The sequence below is a fragment of the Notolepis coatsorum genome, assembly GCF_963971535.1.
Source record: "Notolepis coatsorum genome assembly, chromosome: 1".
Taxonomy (NCBI): domain Eukaryota; kingdom Metazoa; phylum Chordata; class Actinopteri; order Aulopiformes; family Paralepididae; genus Notolepis; species Notolepis coatsorum.
This window is the reverse complement of record NC_140165.1, coordinates 214,471,986-214,496,736: the sequence shown is the minus strand read 5'-3', so window position 1 is coordinate 214,496,736 and position 24,751 is coordinate 214,471,986. Positions and strand designations below refer to the sequence as shown.

Genomic DNA, 24,751 nt, shown 5'->3' with positions numbered 1-24,751 from the left:
CTTCTGAGCCACTGTCACCCCCTATTATTATTATTATTATTATTATTATTATTATTATTATTATTATTATTATTATTATTATTATTATTATTATTATTATTATTATTATTATTATTATTATTATTATTATTATTATTATTATTATTATTATTATTATTGTTGTCATTACTTGAATCAATTCTTACTGGTAAATGCACAGTTATTACCATTGAGGAATATAATACACTAACATAACTACCATTGAGGAAGAGACTAACATAATAACATAAAACCACTTGGTGTTGGAGCAACACAGAACATTTAAGAAGTGTGGCTGATATTAGACGACAGTGTATCTCTGCTGAATCTTGCCATGTAAGTTAAACAGCGGACTCTCAAGTATTTTCCAATGGTGCTTCTCAGATGTTGATAAGTAGTAGCACAGCGGTTAGCACGTTGCTAACAACAAAAGCAGCTCCTAGCACGTTGCCAGCTGCTAGGAGCCAGGGATGCGTTCAAGAGCGCAAATCTAAATATACAGGTGTTTTCACACATTTGACTGGTGGTTTTATAAACATTGTTTAACCAACCAATATTTACGGTGCCGACTAGCAGGTGTCGGGATGTTTAAAACTTGTAGTAATTTAATCATGCACATCCCTACAATACATACAGTAAACACAGGACATTTAAGAAGCAGGACGTCTATGACGACTATATCTGCAGCCTATTCTGGTGATCTGACCTGTGTGATGTCAGCCAGTGGCTCCTCATCCTGGACCAGCATCTGGGAGAACTGCAAGCCCTGCTCTGGGCTGATCCGCATCACATTCCGCAGGAGGAAGATCCAGTCTGGAGTGTAGCCCACCTACATAGGGGATAGATCCATCATATTACTCTTAGTCCACTCATTGGCCGTAACGGACCCATTACCAAATATTCACTTCCTGTATCTGTGGCTTCCCAATTTACCTATATCGAACCCTGCCCCCCACCCCGGATCAAGAAAAAGGGTGGGGTTTGAGATAGGTCAATTACATTAACAAATATACTATAAATGCACTAGTTTCCTTCCAGCATTACAGATAAACAAGAAAAATTTTCAAAAAAGATTCAATAGAGGTCTTTCACAGAAAGTTTAGAATGCCCATTTGTCCTCCATGCTGGAAGAGATAATGGTTGTTATGTGCAAACAACGGTTGCCATGTGTTGATATGAGAAATATTAAGAAATGTTCATAATTTGTTGTCTTATTACTGGATCTTGTAAATATTTCTAAATATATTATTCTTTTAAATATTTCAGATCAAAGTTTGTGAGAATCTTTTGTAAAAAATGTCATGAACTTAAAAGGTCCACTATCTTATAAACAGCCTTTCCCAGTGGTTTGCATTGTTTTCTAGCAATGTGGGGTTGTACCAACACTGACTAGATGTGAAATTCTCATTCAGTCCCATTCCTCCAGTTCAGCCGATACAAGATCCTCCCCCACTAAACCACGCCATTCTGAATTTACATCAATCTGTGACATGTAAGAATGCTTAATTGTGATTGGAGGAGTTAGCGTAACGTTGAGGGAGAGAGACAGACAGAGAGACGAGAGCACAGAGTGCGCAGCGGCTGGAGCCGCGAGTGTGTGCGAAAAATCTCTATCCGTCTCTCTCTCTTTTACGGTGAGAGTCTCGGAGCGATCTCCCCTCTCTGCCCCTGCTTTTTTATTTTTTTTTATCCACTTTTTTCTCCCATTTTCTATTTTTCTCCCATCCCAATTTCGTATTGTCCAATTCTACCCTCCCCTGTCTCGAACGCCGTTAGGCCATGCCTCCCACAGGTCGGCTGCAATGTGGACCAAGCCTTGCATCACGTGTCCCCTCCGGTACATGAGGAGGCAGCTGCCGCATCTTTTCACCTGAACAGCGCGATCTCTCAGCGGCGAGGGTCTGTGTGGGAGGGACACGCCGCCCTTGTTGCTTCCTGATTCTGCTGCGCAGGCGCACCAACCGACCTGTAGGAGTCGCTGTCCACAACGTCCGATCCCCACCCACCAGCTACCCACCCCCTAATACTGCCAATTGTATTAGTATGAACGACCAGCCAAGCTGGTAGCAATGCCGAGAGCTGGGCTCGAACCCAGCATCTCCTGCATTAGTGGCGAGCGCCTTGCCCACTGCGCCACTTAGCCGCCCTGTTCTGCCCCTGCTTTTCCACACACATTTGCGACTCGAGCCACCGCACGCTCCGTGCTCCCGTCCCTCTCTCTCCATCTCTATCTCTCTCTCGCTCTCTCTCTCCCAAAGGTATCTGCCAGTGCAGGTGGGTGACTATCACTCAAAGTGCATTGCGAGTATGGGCAGAAAGTGGTCCACCAAAGTACTTGATTAAAAATACATAACAATGAATTTTATTGAAAAAAAAACTTACAAGACTCACAGGAATTGTGTAAAATTGCCCAAATAGTGAAAAGAATAGCAAAATAGTTCCCCTTTAAAACAAAAGAAATGTGTACCACCACAATATCATAGTTTAATTAAGATTCGCCAAAACACTAACACAAGAATACCAAATGATTATTAACATCCATACAAACCTTTTTGGCATAGAGGACGATCTTCTGGAACTGTCCTGTCTCTGCGAAGCACTGGATCACCTTGTTGGGGACGTTAGCTCTAAGGTAGACGCTGAGGGCCAAAGTGGGATCCACCGACTTCACAAGGTCCCCGAGCTCCTCCGAGCACTCCAGCTACAGACACATGGACACATCAGACTACATCTAAAACTTCTAGTTTATCAAATTACTGTCTACATCACAATGAAAGAAGTTCAACAAATTCTTAAAACTACTTTTGTTTGTCAATGGACACTTCTTTTAAAAAGTACAACTACATCCAAACTACATTGCAGTAAATTATCACAATCCGAGTCGTGGGAGGTCATGTCATCAGAAAAATATGTTGTTTGTAATTAACTACATGACCTAAAGTATTTAACCATTTAACAAACGACTACGATTTTAATGTAGAAATGTAGTTAAACTAGTAATTGAACTTGATGTAGTTAACTACTCCCCAACACTGAGAGACGGATCACACAAGCTAACTTGAGACGACATCTCAAGACTCATTGTCAAGACGTCTTCGTGGACAGACTGATTAAAGAATCATGAGATGCAGCTAGGCTGAAACAAGAGGCATGACTAGCACTGTGGAATCGAGGTCAAACCCAAGCTAACAAAATGTTGCAACATGAAATCATCATCTAGGTAGAGTCACTTTACAAAGTTACAAAGAACATCAATACCAAAGATAGAACCTTGCCTAGGAATGGACAGATAGCACTTTTTTCCACTGCTGATACCGATTGAGAGTCCTAAGCTTTAAGTACCGACCAACACGGAATACGGACTTGCAATTTGGGGTAATTAGACAGAAATTATTGAGATAAAATCAAATTCTCTCTATTAGAGTGATCTAATATGTATCAAATAAAATCACTTTGCTTTGATTTCTGGCATGTTAAGACATGTTTCCTGGTATCTGGTTTTAGTATCGAGGCAATTCTCCAATACAGATAGCCTGCATCAGACCTGTTTTAGCCTGGTATCAAACCTGTTTTAGCCTGGTATCAGACCTGTTTGAGCCTGGTATCAGACCTGTTTGAGCCTGGTATCAGACCTGTTTTAGCCTGGTATCAGACCTGTTTTAGCCTGGTATGATACCTGTTTGAGCCTGGTTTCAGACCTGTTTGAGCCTGGTATCAGACCCGTTTTAGCCTGCATCAGACCTGTTTGAGCCTGGTATCAGACCTGTTTTAGCCTGGTATGAGACCTGTTTGAGCCTGGTTTCAGACCTGTTTGAGCCTGGTATCAGACCCGTTTTAGCCTGCATCAGACCTGTTTGAGCCTGGTATCAGACCTGTTTGAGCCTGGTTTCAGACCCGTTTGAGCCTGGTTTCAGACCTGTTTGAGCCTGGTATCAGACCTGTTTGAGCCTGGTTTCAGACCTGTTTGAGCCTGGTATCAGACCTGTTTGAGCCTGGTATCAGACCTGTTTGAGCCTGGTTTCAGACCTGTTTGAGCCTGGTATCGTACTGATATCAGTCTCAGTAGCAGTGCATCCCTACTCTGCACACTTGCCTTGTCCTCTTTGAGCCACTTCTCCAGCAGCTGCTTGCGTCCCTGCTGGAGGACGGGCCGGCACAGCTCCAGAGACTCAAACTTGTTGAGCTGGCCCTGATCCAGCAGGATGCCAAAGTACTGCAGCAGGGGAGACGTCTGGCCCGGCTGGGCCGGCACACTCTGGAACCGACGGATGGTGTCTGGGGTCCGTAAGATACCCTGGATGGAAAAGAGATGGGAAATAAGAGGAAAAGAGGGAGAGAGAAAGGAGGGTGAGTGAGAATAGTTGAAGTGTTCTACATGAGCAATAATAATATTTCAAGTTTCAAGTTTCAAGTTTCTTTAATAGTTACCTGTTCTTGTCATTGTCATGTGTGTTATATATATAGTGATATGTTATATATAGAGAGAAATGACAGTGGACATGAGATTTAGAAAGTTCCCAAATCCTTTTCCTGAATGAACCACATAGAGTATGAGATTTACAAAAATGTACATTTTGGTCCGTCCTTTGTCTATTCAAAGAGTTTGTGATCATAGAGGATTAGGGGGAAAGTAACCTGCATGTGGCTGTATTGGGCTGCATAGTTCACTTTCGCTATAAATAACAACATTAAAGCTTTGATTATGAGTTTGCCCCGTTAATATCTAAATGGAGAGATAGTTTTATGTAAATGAAAATAAGTTGCCTTTGCCTAACCAGATATCTCATGCTGGCAACGGACTGTTATCCAGATTTAACGTTAAATGTATTGACGTTTGCATATGCAATTCTCACAGTCGCCGTTTAATCCATCTCTATTTCCCTCTCCATTATAGACAAAACTATATCTGCAATGCGCAAAGCAATGCTGCAGAATATCATGTGATATAGCTCACTCTGATGGTTACATTTTGTAATTAATCCGCGGTTCACATGTGTGCCGAACCATGGGGGGTGGGGGTGGGGGCGACCCGCACGGATCATGGATCAACTATGATCTGTTACCCCTAATTCTGGCAGTACCTTGGGTGCATTGGCGGCCACCTTGGCAGCCTCAGAGTAGTTCCCTGCAGCGAAGAGGGTGTTGAATTTGCGCGCGAACAGCTCCTCCGCACCGGCCAGGTTGTTGCGGACAGCCATGCGCAGGGCCAGGTCTGGATTCTGGAGGACGTTGGTAATGTAGGGGATGATGTTCTCTTCCTCCACGCACACGGACAACACCTGGAGGCAAGATGTTCAACACTTCATTCCTCATGCTGACTGCAACTGAAGGCTAGACGTTCAACACTTCATTCCTCATGCTGACTGCAACTGAAGCGTTAAGGCTTCACATGATTAACAGCCGGAGATGCCAGCAAAGCACTGTGGCTGGCGAGTCGCTTTACCACCTTTGGCACTAGGGTGGACCTGTTCTATCCAAACACATGTAGCTGGCTGGTGAACTGGACAAAGTAGCTGCTGAATTTCAGACGTAAAACCTCAAACCCCACCCTTTTTTCATGATCCTCCAATCACAATAGTTGCTTTCTTCAAAGCAACAGCTATGATTGGAGGATCATGAAAAGATGGGTTTAAGGTAAATTCAACCATTAGGATTTTACAACACATTGGACCTCATTCACCAACATTGTCTTAAGTTTTCTCTTAAGACAACCTCCTTGGAAGATCGTAAGAGAAAGCCGACGACAATTACCCCCGGATTCACCAACGCGTGCCAAATTATCACAGCTGCGAACCCCCGGGAGCGCGTTCTCTTACTTAATTTGCATATAGACACGCCCCTCCAGCTCATTATAATGCGAGGGCCATGCGCAAAACAAGGGACAGCATTGCCCCGTATTCAACAGGTAGCACGGAAGTGCTTTGCGACGGATCAAAATTAGATTAGATTCAAATGTCTATTCCACTATAGCTATTACCTGTATGTGTGTGCTGTATGATGACAATGCGCTGCGTACACCAGCGGTGCCATGCTTATTCTCTGACACCCTTGTTTGAGTATAATTGTAATAATTAATAATTGGTTAGACTAGAAGTCTTTATTCGTCATGCAGTATAACACACACGCGAGATGGGCGACCCACAGGAACACACACACACATGCACTGAGTCGCCGATGAAATGTCTCTCTGCACTTTTCCCATCCCGTTGTCCTTCCCCCCATGGGCAGCTGGGAGCAGATAGGGTGTCAACGTGCGCCCCAGGGACCAATCCAAGTGCTCCTGTCCGTCTTCGTCAAGGACGCCACAGCGTTAGCGATCTGTTGTGCATGTTTTTCCATTGGGTTTATCTTATCGGGGGGGAAACCCTTGCGAGCACGGGGAGAACATGCAAACTCCACACAGAAAGGCCTGGGAGATACCCCACCTGAGTACCTGGCATCATGGAAACCTGGTCCCCAAGCGGGAATCAAACCCTGGACCTTCTTGCTGTGAGGCGACAGTGTTAACCACTACACCACTGAAGTGATGTGTTTAGTTCTTGAGAAAAATTGTATCTAATAGTGACAAAATCAAATAAGTCAAATTCATGCTTATTCATCCTACATCCCTGCTGCAATTAATCGCTGTCGGACTTGGACAGCACGTCTGTTGTCCGGGCAAGATGAGCAGTGGAATGTTTATCCACTGGCTCTTACAATGTATACAATAAGCAATGTCCAAAAACTTTAATAAAACCAACAATAGACGGCTGGGTGGCGTAGCGGAGATTGCGCTTGTCACCAATGCAAGAGACTCCGGTATCGAATCCCAGTCTCAGCATTGCCTTCGGCTTGGGCCGGCCGTCGTACTGGCTCATTTGGCAGAGTCAGCGGGTGGAAGTCGATGGGTGGAGATTGGACGTTGTGGACAGCGACCCCTACAGGTCGGTTGGGAGACGCCCGCAAAGCAGAGACAGGAAATGGCAAGGGTAGTGAGAGTCTCCCATGCGTTACACCTCGCCAATGAGAGTCCGCGCTGGCAGGCGAAAAGATGTGACAGGCTGCCTCCTCGTGTGCCGGAGGGAACACGTGATGCAAGGCTTCTATCCTGTCTACAACCGACCAGTGGGGGGCATAGTCGAGCAACGTTCAAGACAGGGGAGGGGAGAATTGGATACACAAAATTGGGATGGGAGAAAAATAGAAAAATAAGGAGAAAAAGTGGACACAAATAAAATAAAACAAACAATAAATAATAATATTTATCCGATTTATTTAGTTATTTATTCACCGTCATTTGCAGTGTTTGTGTAATGCTATTATTTATTTTCGGACATCACGATGCATCGTTGAGGAATGACTAAATGACAAATGTAATTTTTTATCATACAAATATTGCCGTATTTATGAATGTCTGTAGAGTCGACATGATCACAATCACCATGTCGGACTCCTCCCAAATAAAGCCCTTAGAACATGGTGCACACCAGTCTGTCCGACTTATGGCTGCTCTTCAGCGCTCTAATCCTGCTCTTAGTTCAGAGCAAATCCAGGAGAAGGGACCGTTCGTGAATCCCAAAATTGTCTTAAATGGAGCTAGGACAAAATTTTGTCTGATCTTTTGTCTTAAGTCGGTTGGTGAATGAGACCCATTGACACTAATTGGTAAAGAAAATATCGGACACAGACTGCTCAGCTCAAAAAGGGTAGAATTGTTTTCATATGGTTGAATTTAATCCCTTTTCCTCGTAAAAAGAGGCCAACTTCAAGACCTATTTCATAGTCGTGTATAAAAATAGATTTAAGTAAGTCATTGGACTTGCCAGATGGCTTACCTCAAGCCAACGTAAGTTGTGTACTCTGTGTGTGTGTGTGTGTGTGTGTGTGTGTGTGTGTGTGTGTGTGTGTGTGTGTGTGTGTGTAATACATTAGACCATATTGGGTGAGACTGGGGGGGGTGGGGGTGAAAGCCAGGAGCAGTAAGGAGATTAGGACACGTATCGTGCCTGGCCAGTCGGGCCCTCCTGCTGTGACCAGACACTCGAGGTGCCGCTCCAGAAGGCTGTTAGCCTCCAGGGATTCCCTCATTCAAGGTCAACAACCACCCCACCCCACACACAGAGACAACCACCAAATGATTGGCACACACCACAAATGAGTCAGTAGAAACAAACACAGACTGGTGTACACTATATATACACACACACACAGAGTGTAAGACTGGCACAGAAATAGACTTGATTAGCATTGGGACTGGGACGTGAACAGATGCACGTCTAAACTAGACTTGTGCTGTAGGTGGCCAACAGCTGGGTATATCACTGAAACACCAAGAATCCTTCAATGCCACCTTCTGACCAGGCCCTTAACACATCCTGCGCCAAGAACAAGTTACGCCGTTTTTGCCCACCATGCGTTGAACGCCAAGAACGACTTACGCCGTTTTTCGGGGATATAAACACCCGCTGTAAATGTAGCCTACTGTCCTTATAATTTACTAGCAGTTGGATAGGTGTACAAGGAGTGCCAGACTGACATCAACATTGTCAATATGTAAGAGGAGAGGGGGGTTAGGATCTGTGATGCCAAGGGACTTCAAAGATACACTAACTAAGATTTTATTTAAGACATTTGAGTTAAGGACAGTATAGTATAGACCAGGCGTTCTCAAAGTGCGGCCCGTGGGCCACTGGCGACCCTCTGAAGATGTTTCAGGCGGCCCGTGATGAGTTGTTATGGTATAAATGCATGCGTTATATTTGATCTGGTTCCAATAGTTTTACACTAACCTGCAACATCACAGAGTACTGTGCTTTTAAGAAGGTAAAACAGCGCCCTCTGGACTAAGCTGTCAAGTTAGGAATGACCGCTTGTTGAAAGCTTGCTAGGCTACTGGTTGCATGGCAACCAGGCATCTTGCGAGTCGTGTATGATGTGTTCTGTTTTTGTCTTGGGCGGCCCTCTATCCAATGTTGGGTCTCCAAATTGGCCTCTTCGTCATCAAAACCTTGAGAACCTCAACCATATACAATTACATGCAATAAGCGTGTAATTTAGTGGGTTCAGTTTACGTGTAATAAGCATGTAATTTAGTGGTTCAGTCTCTACACGGATCATCATTTCAAATTAAACGAAAATCTCAGTGCGTCACACACAAGACATCAGATCACATCACTGGGAACATCACTGGGAACACATCTCACGGCTCTAGTCGAGACAGCTTCCTGGGTAGAAGAATCATGAGACGAGCACTAAAATTTAGTCCCCACTTCAAAGAGAAAGTTCTGCTACTAATGGCAGTTTTCTGTTATTCTTTTCAAAGCCAAAAGCTCCGTCTCATCCTTTTTGAAAAAAGGTAATAAATCACAATATATCGCAATATCGTGACTATTATCATGATAATTATGATAAACATGAATTATACTATACATATTATGGTATCGTGGGGCAGATTCCCACCCCTAATGCACAGACTTCTGATGACAGTACCTGTCCTTTCCTGTTAACCCCGATGATGCCGGCTGTGGGCTCGTGGGGTGCGGTGACGAAGATGGTCTCCCCGCTGATCCTGTTCATGTAGATACATGTCCCCGTCTCCAGGTCGTACAGGTGGATGTAGCCATATTTGGTGATGAGGAAGACCACGTCCTGCTTGGAGCTGATCTAGAGGCAGATGAGGAAGAGCAGAAGGTTTAGCATGGTTAACCTTGGTGGTTCTCAACCTGTTTTTTGTCCATAGCCCCTAACAACAAAGGGATGGTTATTCATGGCACTAGGGCAGATCTTGACTAAAGACATTTTTATTAGACTATTACCGGTAGTCATAGATTTTGTCCACTAATCAATTAAATCTATAAAATGACCTCTTGTGACCTCTTTAAATCTAGTTCTTACCAGAGATGTTATTTTCAGAAAATATCTCATTCAGTGTGGTAAAAAGTAGGGCTGGATATCGGCACTGATACTGGAAACTGAGTTTCCACAGTTTAGGACTCAGCACAAGGAAAATGAGAGACACCTGCAGAACGGGAGGCACTCTGGAGATGATGCTTAGTGAAAATCTTCACAAATCCACTGAAAAGAGGCATAGATTAAAAGATCGATCTTGGGATTTTAAGAATTGATTTGATATAGATTTTTTTGCAATCTTTTTCCTGGCCTTTTAAAAAACAAAATATGAAATTTTACTAATTTACTAAGAAATTCTTAATTTACTTGAGACTAAACAAAGCGATTAAAGCCCATATATTAAGCGAAGAACGTCAAATAATTTCAATCAGTTTATTACCGATATCAGCACATATATTTTGTATGGGCAGTGCCAGTGGCATTTGTATCCTCCTAAACGGATGAGATACAATAACGATATTATACCGATATTATCGGACGATATTGACATGTAATATAGGAAATTATCGGTATCTGTTTAAATAAAAAAAAATTATTATTATGATTATTTAACCTTTATTTACCTAGGCAAGCAAGTAAGAACAAATTATTATATACAAAAGCAGCCTGACCAAAAAGCAAAAGCCTTTTGGAGGGAAGGGGTGGGAGGCTGCAACAAAAACAAGGTTATGTACATGCATACAAGTAAATACAAATTTAATAATTACAGTAGCAATAGTATACAAGAAAAATTACAATAAATAAGGGAGAAGGAAAGAGGGAAAAAGAGAAAGGGAGAGTGAGAACCAGAGGGAGACAGAAAAGAAAAGGGGAGATGCACAGATAATGTTTACATTTAGAATGCCTTGTTGAATGCATCCAGTGAAATTAACACATCAATGCATGCTTTTATTGTCATGCATAATGTTGTGTTAATTCCACGACAAGACATATGTATTTAGTTACCTGCAATTATTTAGTTTTTAGTATCGGAAATTAAGAGTTGGACAATATCGGTATATCATAAAAAATAAAAGAAAATCGAACATCCATAACTCAAATCATTCAACCTCTTTGAAACCGGTTTGTGTGCAACAAACCCACTCTGATGTAAACTCTGTTTCAGTACCTGCATAGCGACAGGGAAGTCATTTTGAGCCTCTGGAGGGAAGAAAACATCAACAGCTTTCTTTGGAAATGGTTGGTTCCCCGTCGGCGGGGTCCCCACTTCAATGATGTGCAGCTACAGGGAAAGACATTCATTCATAAATAAGACTTCAAGGTTTCCTCTCATTCAGAAAATGTGCCTTTTTAGAGTACCATAAAAAACTCACAATTAACACTTTGAATGCCATCCACAAGTTTTCTCGTGTTTACCCCCCGCGGGTTGAATGCCCACTCACGAGAATATTTTTTTTTTTTTTTTTTGTGATCTGAAATCATATTTCATCAACCGAGTCTACCGTTGGAAATTCAGCTACCTCAGGCGCTCAGATGTGAAAAAAGCGCCCCCTATCGTCTCCCAGATGGTAATTCACCCTTTTGGATTGAACTCAATGAAAATGAATGAGAAAAAAAAACCCTGCAGTCCACATTTTACTTCTCACTCATGCAACCGGCGTCTACCAGCTTCATGCTGGACTCTCAGAGCAGCGGGGAATTATGTGTTTTACAGTATACACGGTCGATCAATAAAAGGAGCGATTTTTTCGAATGGCGATCAGGAATTGGAATAATCCATTTGGATACCATCTGATCTCAGGTAAGGAATCTATGTTACCAGTCTAAGGATAATCAGACCCATTTTCACGGATATATAAGCTTTTATGTGATTATGTGATAGGCTGTTTGACTGTGCGCGCAGTCAGGAAATATGAGAAGCGATTTTCTGCGTGCGCAGGAGCGTGCACATTATACTATCGATAATCTAGCGTTTATTTGAAAACGATTCATAAATAGGCCGAACAATGACAACGTTCTAGAATATTCCAGTAAAAGGCGATTATCATGGAAACCTCCTTTTTCTCCGTGAAAACGAGGGGTTTTCTAAATGCTATGAAACGGAAATGAACCGATAAAAAAACAATCTGCTTCGACAATGTTGACTGGAAATAGGTCATTGATAATGCGACGGGCAGATTAGACACATAGCCATAATTTAAAACATAGATTAGGCGATATTAACGTTAACATTGGAGTGGATGTCGGGGCGGCTACGTGGTGTAGTGGGCAAGGGACTCGCCACGAAATGCTGGAGACGCTGGGCTCGTCAGTTCGAGCCCAGCGCTCCACATTTGCTTTCAGTTTAGCTGGTCGTCCGTACTAATACACATTGGCCGTATTAGGGGGTGGGAAACTGATGGGTGGGGATCAGGCGTTGTGGACAGCGACTCCTACAGGTCGGTTGGTGCGCCTGCGCAGTAGAATCAGGAAGTGTCGGGGGCAGCGTGAGCCTCCCACGCGTTACTCCTCGCCACTGAGAGATCGAGCTGCGCAGGTGAAAAGATGCGACTGCTGTTACCTCAAGTACCGGAGGGGACTTGTGCTATGTATGACTTAGTCCACATTGCAGCCGGCTTGTGGGAGGCAAGAAACAGCGTCCGTGACAGGGGAGGGTTGAATTGGATGATACAAAATTGGGATGGGAGAAAATATAGAAAATGGGAGAAAAAGTGGATAAAAAAAAAAAAGAAAAAAAACATTGGAGTGGATGTGGGCATTCAAGGGGGTAAAAAGGAAAACACTGCCGGCTCTGAAAGTGTTAATAGCCCAGGCTTTTATAGCGTCTATATGGGACACAGGCCGTTAATTCCTTTCGTACAGAACTCTTGCTCAGCAAAGATGGGAAATACTATCAAATAGTTTATTTAAACCAGTATGAATATTACTTGTATAGAAATGAGGTAATCAAATAACGTATCGCTCGCTGTCCAGTTCAGCACCAGGAGAGCGCCCAGCCACCCACACACAGCAGCTCACTTGCTGTCCAGTTCAGCACCACGGAGAGCGCCCAGCCACCCCCACACACACACAGCAGCTCACTCGCTGTGCAGACAGACTGCTGGCACAGGCACACTGTCTGAGACCAAGCAGGCTCCGCTACCACGGCCAATTTGGGCCACTCTGGAATTGTTTTCACCAGACATTATGTAGTTTACTTCAGCTTGTAATAAGCTTCCTTCCCCTCCCTGTCTGGCCCTTTCACCCTCAGACATGGAAGTTCAACTTGATTTTCTCGCCCATTCTCTTACTTTCTTTGGATCAATGGACAAATGTCTTGCTGCACTTCTCCTGAGTTTTGTTCAGGAAATTTGACAACTGACAGCTTGAATTTCAGGTCATACTTTGAAAACTGTTTTCAAAAACTGTTTTGCAGCATCAATGGCAACCAGATAGACAATTAACCTAGACCTGGCATCTAATTGATAACAGCCTTTATTTGTCACCCGGCCAGTAAGTTCTAAGGTAAATGAGGTGACGATGCCTAAACTTGAAGAAAACTGTCAAAGAAATTGCCACACTGATTGTCCTTTTTTCTTATAATTATATGCTTCCATCCACATCCGTCTATTGTTGTAGTTATAATCCAGAGACTCAGGGCTGAGGAGTCGCACCTTTCCTCCGGCCTGTCCTCGGACAGCGAAGCAGAACAACGTTGACTCCTCTGTGTTTCCCTCCATCTTGAACTGGGCGAAGCCGGCGGCGTGGCCCTCGATTGGCTGAGACACCTTCCTGTCCACAGAGTACAGCTGCATGGCACCCACCACGCGGTTTTGCTGGAGGAAGAGGAAGGAAAATGTATGTTAAAAAAAGGCACAATATGTAATCCAAATATAAACAAAAGGGTAGCCCCGGTATATACATATTATATATTCGTTTTTTAATGTTCCCTGATGCTGTAGTAAAACAGACCTATATTTGCATTTGCGAGAAAGATTACAAAATGCAAATCTTCGTTCTAAAATAATTATGTTCTTCAATTGTCTAAGAATATATATCAATTGTATATGGTTAAGAAAATGACAGATTGTGCCTTTAAAATGATAACTTTGCTATTTTGGACCCGAGACAATCATGTACCTAACACATAGAACATAATTTCACTGATTGGTCCAGTATTGAGTTAGCAACAATTTTCCAGCAGGCGCTCACTGGGCTACAATAGCAGACAATGGGCAAGTGTAAATCATTTGCAAAAACAATGATTAATGTGCAGTCTGCGAAATAGTTCCGTTTCAAATGGAACTGTTGTGATATATTTCACAGGAGAGCACACCGAGACCGGTAAGAAGACACCCTGAGCTTCCAGTCTAAGAAAAGCACATTTATCTTTGTTTTTGCTAAAGATTTACCTTGGGCAGTATTGTCAATTCTGGACAGATCAGTGAAGTTATGGTCTCTATGTGTCAGGTACAAGGTAGACACACCACGGATAGGGTCTAAGGTCCAAAATAGCAAAGTTATCCTTTAAGTATGTAGATTACTGAAGGTCACAGCAAAGAAAACACATCAGTAAAAGCAATGTAGATTGTTTTAGGTGTACAAAAAATTAGGGCTGCACAATTCTTGCTAAAATGTGAATCACGATTTTTCTCTCTAAGAATTGAGATCACGATTCTCTCACACGATTCTTATTTTTTCAATAAAAATCATTTATTGCACTTTTTTAAACAGACAACATAACATATATCAAAGTGCTTGACTTAAACTTAAAATATATGAAAGTGCTTGAAGTAAAAAAAAAAAAAGTAAACAAAATAAATGACATTAACACTTTCGGGGCCATTCACGTATATATATACGTTATTGGGCGCCAACGGTTAACGGCCAAAAACGTATATACCGGTATATGTTTTCCCTTTTTTCCGATTTGAATATCCTATTCAATGTCAGTGACCTGTATGTTGGCGTTAAAAAGGCATTACTGGGACTCCGAAGGTGCAGTACCGGCCAGATCATGCTAGTAAGCTGTATCGAGAGTGCAGTAAACCCTGTTCCAGACCGGGTGTAACACTCAAATGTCTCCGGACGGACTTTTCTAGTAATGGGAAACCTAGGGCTTCACTCGATCGCATTGAATAATTTTCGGGACCCCCGATCCATATGTTGTGGTGGGTTATGTCGTGGACCAGATGGGCATAGGATGGACCAGATGGCGATCAAATAATTAGAATATTTTTGGAATACCACTGACCACAGGTAAGGACAATCTGACGTCAATTTCAGCTTGATCGTGCATGGTTTTCATACCTATCCCCCTGATCAGCGTGTGTTGTGGTAATAACGAATGACGTTATTGGCAATCAATTAATCAGAAACGACCCCCCCCCCCCTTTCATGCATTCATGATGAAACATAATACCTATCATATGCATTTGATTTGAAAATAATAGCGTGTCCAGGGACGAAACGCCAATGGTTTAAGTAGAATTCACGTTGCGCCCTATAGCCAGCCTCCCAGGAATTAGTCCGGATCATTCCGAAATTATACTCATATTCACCACGGAATAAAGCGTGAACGTATTCAAGTTTCAAGTTCAAGCTTCAAGTTTCTTTATTAGTTGTCATATAGAAATACAGAATACTTTTATATGAAATGCTTCTTTCCGTTTTGCTCCTGAGAGTGTGCTATATAAAAGGATAAGTATAAAAGTATAATATAAGTATAGAATAGAAAGTAAAGTACGTAAACAAGTGTAAACAAAACAAAAAATTTCAATATACATACGTATACAATATACAGTGCAGAGTACATTGCTAAAATCTGTCACTGCCTCTCCCCCCTGCTGCTGAATCCCTCATACACGCCTTCATCTCCTCCCGCCTGGACTATTGCAACTCCCTCCTCACTGGCATCACCTCCCGCTCCCTCCATAAACTGCAGATGGTCCAAAACTCAGCCGCCCGCCTCCTCACTAACAACCGTTCCCGTGAACACATCACTCCTGTCCTCCACTCTCTCCACTGGCTCCCGATCAAACACAGCATAAACTTCAAATTTCAAAACACTACTCCTCACCTTCAAAGCCCTCCACAGCCTGCCCCCCCCCCCCTACCTGACTGATCTCCTTCCCTACCGCCCCACCCGTTCCCTCCGGTCCTCCTCCACTGCCTCCCTCACTGTCCCGACATCCAAACTAAAAGATGTTGGTGATCGGGCCTTTTCTCGCACTGCACCCCGACTCTGGAACTCCCTCAGTCCATCAGAGACTCCCCTACACCAGGGCTATTCAACTGGCGGCCCGCGGGATGATTCTGACCGGCCCGCAAAAGATTACATGATAATAAAAAAAAAAAAAAAAAAAAATCTTTTCATGTCAACGTTCACACGCACAATTTAGCCAAAAGTCACTCAATTAATGACAGATTTCATTGATAAATTGAGGGAAAACTTTGCAAGTCGATTTGATGAATTTGACATGCCCAGAGAATTGATGCATTTTGTGAGCAACCCATTTGCCAATGTAGCTGCTATTTCCACAAAAGGACAAGAGTTCCTTGCATCACTTCACATTGATGAAGGTCTCCTGCAACTTGAAATAATTGACATGCAAGCATCATCTGCTCTGAAGCAGGCACTTGAGAATTAATCCACCTCAACATTTTGGATAAAGTGTATTCATGTCAAGACATTCCCCAAAATAAAAACGCTGGCAATATCTGTGCTAACAATGTTTGGCTCAACATACACCTGTGAATCCAGTTTCTCTCACATGAATGCCATTAAAACAAGCAACCGTGCCTCCTTGACAAATGAGCATTTGCATCACTGTTTGCAGGTAGCCCTCACTTCCTATGAACCCTCTTTCTCTGCCATTGCCCAGTCAAAGAAGTGCAATCTCTCTCATTAGATGTGTGTATGTAGGCTAGGCCTGTCTGCCCCCCACCCCCCCTGATGTTTGAGAGTTAAGAGTGGACAATAAGTGCTAATAAGATGCTGTGATTTGCTGTTGTTGCACAGACATGAAGCACTTTTTCATAAGCTCAGCTGCACTATAAATGTGTTTTTTTGTTCAAGTGTTGATGTTAGAATGTTCAGATGCACATCATGCACTGGTTTGTTTTTTATTTTATTTTTATATTGAAATGTTGAAGAGGAGATGTTGCCGTTGTTGCACAGTCATAAATGAAGCACTTTTTGCAGGAGATGTTGCAGATGTGGCACATAAATGAAGCACTTTTTTTGAAAAGTATACTACTTTTGCAATGTAGTTAAATAAAAGTTGTGAAAATGTGGTTGCGTGTTGTGTCAAGTGTACATATATTCATAGCACGGGGAGGCGCCGTGGCAGTCCGGCCCCTGGCCCCTTGGGTTTCTGACAATGTGGCCCCCTGAACAATTTAGTTGAATAGCCCTGCCCTACACTCTCCACCTTGAAAGCTCACCTCAAAACCCACCTGTTCTCCCTTGCCTTCAACCCCCAACACCCATAATCCGCCCCCCCCCCTCCAACCAGATTGATGTCTGTCTCCTGTCGCTCTGTCTTTTTTGTGCTATCTCATGCTGCTTTCCCCTGTTCCCCCCATGGTCTCATGTTCCATCCGTTTTGTTTATTTGTTTTTACTATGTTCCTAACTACTGTCAGCGTCTTCGGGTCATTGAGAAGCGCTATACAAATGAAATGAATTATTATTATTATTAGAGTAGAGAAAGGTACCCGAGTTCCCATGTACAGTACAATGCAGGAATGTGATGATACAACTTGTGGTGCCACCTTGTGGTGGTGAGGTGCAATGACAAGATTATTCATGAAAAACTTTATTAACTTTTGCATCTTAAACGGAAGATAGTTACTGTCAAATGACCATGGTATTGTATCCATAGCTATAATATAAAATATAGATTTAGCTCTACAAACAACGTGACGCAGTGAAACTATGTAATGAAAACCTGGCCGTGCTATAGCTAGATGGGGAAATCGAATGGCCCAGAATGTGTTAAGTAACTTTTTATTTTATTATTTTTTTAATCGTCATAATTTTTTTATTATATTGCATAGGTCTGTGAATCAAGATCGCAATTTTTTAATGATCAATCGTGCAGCCCTACTTAAAATAAGACTTTTAATAAAAAAGCTAATCTATATAAATGTTATAGCCTATATCTTACACTGAAGGGATAACATGCTCTACCCATTTTAAGAGTAGTATCTGATTGGTTCATTTCAGCCCTTCCAAAAAGCCCCTGTACCACTTTGTTTTGTCTCGTGAGACATTGGAGGCAGGAAATTGTTAGCATTTGTTAGCAATGTTAAATGGAGGTCAAATGGGTATGAAGTATGTCTCTGAAAACAAACACATGTAGCACCTTCTAAACAGTTCCATAACATACTTAAATCTACATAGAACTTAAATATGACACACTTCATGCTCCAATGACCTCCACTATCATAGCCAACAAATGCTTATTATTTCCATTTCCAATTATGTCAACATAACAGATTGACTGCAATGACTGCCCAGTTTGTGACTAACCAGAAAGGCTTCCTAATATTGGTGGAGTGCCCCTTTAAAAGCTTCTATATCCAACATCTTCACTAGCCACAATTTGAATAGGTTTGAAAAGGAATGGGGATTGAGACGGCAGTGAGATAGAGCTGCCAATCTAGTGCCCTCAATTCCATGGGTTCATTCACTTCGATTGGAATACGGTCCCCAAGGACGAGGTAGAAACCGGTATGTATCCAGAGGGAGGCTACCTGTGCCGAGATGCCGATAAGCAGCAGCCACTTCTGTTTGGCGTCGGTTCGGTAGTTGATGATCTGACAGCCGGCCAGGCTGGAGTGGCGGTCGAAGACTTTGACCGGCTGAGAGTCTCCCTCCATGCTCCAGTGGTAGACGGCGTTGTCCGTCACCAGGGCGACGGTGTTGAGGGAGATCCACTTCCAGAAGGTCACGTCGTCCGTCATGGTGTGGGCCTTCATCTTGCTCTTCATCTCGATGTTGAAGATCTGCAGGGTCTTTGCCGCTGCAAATGTTTACATGAAGCCCAAGGTTAATGTCCTACGGTCTCACGCTGTGTTTTGACTGCAGACAGACTAGTATCTTATCGTCCCACTAACAAAACAAACCCCGCCACACATAAAAACACACAAGGCGGAATAAATGAATAAAAAAATAAAAATAAAAGGAATACCAAATTCCACTTGTTGGGAGAAATGTTGGTAGTCATGGGTTGGTGCGAGTGTCACCGAATGACCATATGACAAGACAGCAGTGGTTGCAATGCAAAGGAGCAAGACCAACAAACGGCCAACGAAATAAGTGGTAGGATCTGCATTCAGTTAGGTGTGACGCAAAGAACAGGTGTATGAAGGAGCAAGAAATTACATTGAGGCTGGATATGCAAGACCCTTGTGATAACCTGCATCAGCCACTTCCTAAAATGTAAATGTAAATTAGAAGACTAAAAAATTTATTATTATAATAATTATATATTTAAGTAATTCTAATAATAAAAACTGAAGTGAGACTTGTTAGTGTCATGGTCTTAACTTTACCTAAGCTACTCTAATGGATTAGAATGGCTTTTCTGTTCTAGAAATTGGCACAAAAAGGTCTAATAATATATTGACCCAAAAGCACAGATCAATTGGAATCTAACATTTGAGGCATAACATACAGCCCAGTGACACAACTAAAAAGAAGCGTTCAGGCATAAGTACAAATGTTCCCTTCTGGCCTTTTAAATTTGGATTCCAATAATTGTGCTCAGGTCCAGACAATGTCTGTACCAAAAGTGAAATTTCAGGCATGCGTCACACCGGCTCGTCGGGGATTCAAAATGAAATATGTTAATCCTAAAATGAGGGACGTGACAGTTTGGGTTTGGTCTAAATGCAGATTAGCAACAGAACAAGACCACAAAACACAAACAGATGTGATGATGGGAGGCACTGGGACACACTCACACCCATTCCGTTTCACCCCCCACCCCCCCAGTTCAGGCTTATTAGAGGAAAAGGCTTTTTCTCCTTTGGCAAGAACACATATCTTTGGCTTCAGTCAAGCCCAAGCAAGATTCTCCCACAAATGCATTCTCCGAGCAATGCTAAACACACACACACCTCTTCATTAGCACAACTACAGCCAATCTAAACCAATCACGACAACAAATGTGCAGGCAGTGATATCTCTAAACTCCCTTCTTTCTTCCTGTTCTGTGGACACAAATAAGGCTATGGCCCATAACACAAACCCTACACAGTAATTCAATCCAGTGAGAAAGGACATTTAAATTGATTGCTCTAAAGTGAGAAAATGACCACAACACAATAGTTAAGCTACAGCACAAATACACAGGTGTCAAATCAATAAAAAATAAATCAACTACACAAATGGCGCTACTCGCATAGCTTCACTATTTGAACCGCATTTAAAATACAGGTCGATAATAAACAAACACATACGGGAACTTTAAATTTCATAAACCACTCAAGCCTAATCCTGTGAGGTAATGTGCCGGTCAAGAAATCTGATCAGAAATGTATTGTGTACAAGAGTGCGATTACTTTAGTAGCATGGGCTTGGTAAATAGAAATGAAAAAAATCCCTATAGATTCTGTAGACCAAGGCTAAAAACTTAAGTATAGGGCTATGACGTTTAAAAATTCAGTAATTGTGCAAAATCATCGCAAAGAAATGGCTGTGATATACTGGACTAAAACATAGGCTCATAGCAGACCATGCTTATGAAAATAACATATCACTATAACCCGGTGTTAAATGCCTGAATGTCATTGGTTGCTTGGTACCATCTAGGCCTCTAGGGTTTCCATCTAAATAGAGTGGTGTATTTTAGAACATGCCGACAACTGATTCTACTAGTCCAAGACAATCAACTAGATACACAACCTCCAATCAATTAATTAAACCTAGGTTATACTTCCAGTATTTCATTACAGAAGCCCTGCTTGTATTACCGGTGTACATCGGGCACTCTTCATTAAGATGTAACAGAAATACTGTGCAGACGTTTCAACACAGTGCATACAGGATTACAATTGGACAACTCATGATAGGGAAAATTCAACTCACCGTCTGCAAACATAAGAAAGCATTAAGAAATGAAAAAAGAGCAAAAACAAGGCAAAAATAGACAAAGCATTCATGATAGTATGACATTTCTACAAGTGTTGCAATTGTAACTACTACTTTCCATTGTGTACATTACAATTTGAACAAATTAACATGTGGCTATTTAGCTTTTTCTTTTTTAAGGAAACAGAAATGGATTGGCCTGCATACGGACATCAATATGACAAGCAGACTGACACCTAGATTACTGGCTGACAAAACACAAACAAAAGGACATTTACACAAACAACGAGATACATCAGAAAAACAACATACAGCGACACACAACTGGCCTGAATAGCTCTCGACTAGCTTCTGGAGTTATGAGCAACCGGCTCCACGGACCCATTGGGGCCAGAGCTTACCTTTGAGGGCAATAACTTTGCTGGCAGGGTTCATGATGGCGCTGTCAGCTGAGATAGGCCTGCGGATGGGAGTGTTGGGGTCGGCCATGTCGATGATGACCACCTGAACCTGCTCGCCCACCTTTTCCCTGATGCAGATGTACTTATCTGACTCCATGGTTAAGGTGCTGAACCCAATGTTCGCCGGGTTGATCCCCAGGTTCTGGAGCTGGGAAGAGAGAACCATTCTAGAATAAGGGACGGGAGCAGGGCCGGGCGATATGAAAGAAATTCACATCACGATAATTATTTTCTCCAATAATTTAATATTTAAAATATTTCTCCAATATCAGTTATTGACGTACAATTACATGCAAAAATAACTAATTATATTGTTGTTTATTAAACCAAAACTGCTATTTTCAAATGTCCCCTAAAAAGATGTCATGAGAAATTTGAGTTCATGTGTGGTTATCATTCATTTAGAGGACAGAATTGTGTGCAGCGATATCATAACATCATAATTCCATCCGAATACGAGCCTGATATGAGACAATATGCAATGTTAAAATATCGCCCCATCCCTAGATGGGAATATCACTCGACCTTAGCCAGTATTTCTGAGATCAGCCTACCATGTTATTGTCCTCCTCTTCTGTAGCCAGAAGGCCATTGTGAGCTTATGGAGACAGCAGCTAAATACCCCTGCTGGGCTCCATATCTGATGTGAATGCTTAGCATAGATGCTGTTATGAGTACAGTATTTGTGGGCATAAATGTGTTCTGACAACAGATGTAATGTATTAGTTGGCTTATGAGATTTTCATCAGACTTCGTTTGTATCTCAATGTGAAAAGTGTATGTGTGAGAGAGAGAGAGAGAGAGAGAGAGAGAGAGAGAGAGGGGGGGGGGGAGAGAGTGAGAAATATAGAGAACGAGAGATGATGATGTATAATGATATGCATTTTTGAACACCTGGTTTACCTAAAAATAACCTACATTTCTTGTCATATAGAAATTCAGTCAAGGACCTTGCTTTCTCGGTCCGATGGCCTGGACAGATATGATGTGGGCCATGATATGAATGATAACCTGCATGATGCGGGCCGGGACTGCACCTCCTAACGTTATGATGTTGTAGTAACGTTGCTCGCATCAGTCGATTACTTAAAAAAATGGCTAACGTCTGCTGTCAAACACGGATGCTTGGCTTGCTGGTTCTGTGAGGTGTTAAGAAATTGCGTGACGTCGGTGCATTCACTGCCTTGATACTTGACTCTCATGAGTCTCACGACACATAAACATGATTGTGACATTAGCCAACTCTGACTGGTAGATGGCTTTTTTAACCAGCTATATGACCCCATGTTAGCTACAACGCTATGCAAAACATGAGCTGCATCAAAGGGCAATGAATGAAATGTCCCCAGCAGTAGGTTCAGCTCGTCGACGTTGACAGCTAACGGTATAGCAAGCTAGCTAATGGTAGATGATAGATCCCACGGTCCGGAAGAAAATGTTTACATTTATTTTTAATTGATTAGGTAGTGGGGTGGTTAAGGTTAAGAATGGGTTCATAAACCACTTTTAATGTTAACATTATGACGACTTGGGGCTTTGCAGTTTGGCCAAACACCGACGACCCCCAATAAAACGACGATGACCCCGTGTGATCTAGCATCGACCCTACTAGCTAATGCGGCTTGTCAGTTGAAACGGCTAACGTTAGCTCGTGGCTAACCGGGGGAGGGGAGGTCATTCATTTGCTGCGGTGTTGACGTTTAACCGAACGTTAGCTCGTAGCGGACTAGCTAGCTGAACGAGCTGTCAAACTGAAGTGTGGAAAGCACAGAAATGGACTCAGGGGGAAATGCTTTGATTCGCGATGCAGATCGCAAGTTGCATACCTGTAGGTGCTCCTGGAAGCGGATAGGTAATATCTGAGCCATGGTGATGGTTGTTCTGCACGGCTGCTCTGGACTCCCGGCGGGGTTCGAGCTGAACGCTGGCTCGCTAGGAAGTAGCGCCGTGCTCAGCGACGACCTCCTCGGCGGAGCGGTGTAGGTCGGAGCCAGGCGGCGCAGACAACAACCCAATCACCGTGATATGAGGGCTGTTTTTTTTTAATTGAGTTTCCGATACGAAAATGTCAAGTTCGCCTTCCCCCAATCAGTGTGCTTTTCTCCTCCACTGCATCGATGAATAGCAGTGGCTTCTTCAGCACTGATCCCCCCGCTCCGAAATCCGCAATGGCGGCGGAAAGGACTCTTGACTCTCCTCCTCAGTCCGGAAGCATCGGGGCAGCTCTCTGGAAGGACACACTGGAAGATGATTATGGCCAAATGTCATGTTCTTTACGCTCTATTTACTCTCTATTTCCAATTTGGAGTAAGGACCTGTACTTGTATGAATTCCCATTCCGTTCACAAATTCAAAGTATTTGCCACATCATCCCACAGACCATCACACACTTCGCCCCTCTGTGCGTCAGTTCCGTTGTAGTAATTGGAATATCATTAGTATCAGCATCAGTCCACTCCAGAAGTGTACTTCCAACAGTTTTCTAGCGTTCACCCATCCAGTGTTAGGAATCATTGTGTTGAAATATGCATAAAATGTGATAAATTATATAAATTATGACGCAGGCTGGGGGGACCCCCAAGCAGGACACTACTAAAATTATTAATCGAATTTTGGATTCATAATCATTCGCTGGGTCAGAATTTGTGGCATCCATATTTCAATAGTAAACCTTTGCAAATAGCCTGCTGAAGCCTATTGCCCGTCGGTGCATTTCGGGTGTGGGGTAAATACGTTTAATCTCTCAACACAAAATTAGACAACTATGTCTGGCTTTCAGGGTGGCTTCTGTGAAGTCAAAACGTTCTGAAGCATTCCCCCCCCCCCCCCCCCCCCATTTAAAAATAACGAGGTATTAGGACATTTTAGTTTTGATTGTGAATATCTCTTAGGGTCGTTTTAATCTGCACGGTGGTGTAGTGGTTAACACTGTCGCCTCACAGCAAGAAGGTCCAGGGTTCGATTCCCGCTTGGGGACCAGGTTTCCATGATGCCAGGTACCCAGGTGGGGTATATCCCAGGCCTTTCTGTGTGGAGTTTGCATGTTCTCCCCGTGCTCGCAAGGGTTTCCCCCCCGATAAGATAAACCCAATGGAAAAACATGCACAACAACAGATCGCTAATGCTGTGGCGTCCTTGACGAAGACGGACAGGAGCACTTGGATTGGTCCCCTGGCGCGGCTCACGTTGACGCCTGTCTGCTCCCGGCTGCCCTTGGGGGGGGAAGGACGACGGGATGGGTTAATCGCAGAGACGAATTGCATCGGCGATCCTACAGAGACAATGCATGTGTGTGTGTTGAGGATAATTGCATGCCAATTAAAGACCTCTGAGCAGGTCCTGCATTATTAAAAACATTTATATAA

At 42.9% G+C, this 24,751-nt stretch overlaps 1 protein-coding gene across 3 annotated transcripts in view; it reads right to left on the bottom strand.

Annotated features, from left to right (window-relative positions):
- The window catches only part of LOC311235461 (clathrin heavy chain 1), a 62,389-nt gene extending 38,427 nt beyond the window's left edge, over positions 1-23,962 (bottom strand). For 2 of the 3 annotated variants that reach the window (XM_084322922.1, XM_084322924.1), the window contains exons 1-10: positions 23,213-23,962; positions 21,327-21,534; positions 18,585-18,853; positions 13,500-13,661; positions 11,015-11,128; positions 9,487-9,660; positions 5,100-5,297; positions 4,112-4,312; positions 2,567-2,719; positions 725-847 (exon numbers count right to left, since the gene is read on the bottom strand). In XM_084322922.1, the coding sequence (XP_084179048.1) occupies positions 725-847; positions 2,567-2,719; positions 4,112-4,312; positions 5,100-5,297; positions 9,487-9,660; positions 11,015-11,128; positions 13,500-13,661; positions 18,585-18,853; positions 21,327-21,534; positions 23,213-23,254 (1,644 nt within the window). In that variant the 5' untranslated portion in view covers positions 23,255-23,962. The remainder of the gene's footprint in view (positions 1-724; positions 848-2,566; positions 2,720-4,111; positions 4,313-5,099; positions 5,298-9,486; positions 9,661-11,014; positions 11,129-13,499; positions 13,662-18,584; positions 18,854-21,326; positions 21,535-23,212) is intronic. The other variant, XM_084322923.1, reaches the window with a different exon arrangement.
- Positions 23,963-24,751: the final 789 nt, after the last annotated feature.